This window comes from Propithecus coquereli, unplaced genomic scaffold, assembly GCF_000956105.1.
Source record: "Propithecus coquereli isolate 6110/MARCELLA unplaced genomic scaffold, Pcoq_1.0 Scaffold519, whole genome shotgun sequence".
NCBI lineage: Eukaryota > Metazoa > Chordata > Mammalia > Primates > Indriidae > Propithecus > Propithecus coquereli.
Window position 1 is genome coordinate 138,027 of NW_012151052.1, and position 1,087 is coordinate 139,113.

The following is a 1,087-nucleotide window of genomic DNA, read 5'->3' on the forward strand; positions in this document are numbered from 1 at the left end:
TTGCATTCTGACAAATTTGAAATGTCAACTCTATCGCTTGAAAAGCTACCTAATGTTTTAAAATATACTTACTAGAGTTACTCTGTTATGAACAGGATCTCTGATAGAATGAATATAAGTTCCAAGCTGTTGGAAAGTACAATCCTCATTATAGAGAGAATCATGAAGTTTTGAAGAATCCCTCAGTTCTGGAACTGGAGACAACAGAACAACCTGTAAAAAGTCATAAATACGACACAAATGAAGTAGTTTCTCAGAAACTAAGGATAAAGAAACTCAATCATTTCTTTTGTGCACATGGTCCAATAAACAATTATGTGTAATGATTCTAAAACATTCTGCTCCAAACCAGGCACAGTGGTGCACCTATGTCCCAGATACTCCAAAGCTAAGGCAGGAGGATCACTTGAGCCCAGGAGTGTGAGGCTACAGTGTACTATGACCGCACCTGTGAACAACCACTGCACTTCCAGCCTGGGTAATATAATGAAACTCCGTCTATTTAAAAAAAATAATAAACATTCTGCTCCAGCTATGATGAAGTACCTTGCAGCAGACCAAGGTCCTCACAGAGAACAACTAGAATGTAGATAAAAGCAAAACATCTGATTGATGACACTGGAAAGCTGTGGAAGCAACCCAGACTTGAGGGACCAAAATCTAGGAGAGATCCACAGGGAGAAGGTCCAACATTCTCATCCTGCTTTACCTGTTCTAGGCATTGCAATTTTTGGTGGTGAGGAGAGTATATGGAAAGGCTAAAAATATGCAAGGAAGGCCACGGATAGAAGGAAGAGAAGCCAGCGGCATGTTCCAACCTTACAGGGCTAGAGACATAAACTGTAATTTGAGGCCAAGGCAGACAGGACTTAAGGAACTAAGAACCCAGAAAGAAAGGAGAGCAATGAAAAAGCAAAGAAATCAGACTGGTATTTAGTGGTATTTCCCCAAGAGGCAAATATTACTCAAAAATATAAAAACAGCATTTATTTGCTTAACTGCAAAAATGAAAACAAAAAAATGTAAATGACCTTAGTTACTAACTACATGCAGATGCATCCAATTTTAAATCTCCAGTCATAACCAC

At 38.8% G+C, this 1,087-nt stretch overlaps 1 protein-coding gene across 1 annotated transcript in view; it reads right to left on the reverse strand.

Annotated features, from left to right (window-relative positions):
- Nucleotides 1–1,087, reverse strand: part of ANAPC1 (anaphase promoting complex subunit 1) — a 158,631-nt gene that overhangs the window by 111,962 nt on the left and 45,582 nt on the right. Inside the window, exon 13 of the mRNA XM_012656759.1 lies at nucleotides 73–213. Within this exon, the coding sequence (XP_012512213.1) occupies nucleotides 73–213 (141 nt within the window). The remainder of the gene's footprint in view (nucleotides 1–72; nucleotides 214–1,087) is intronic.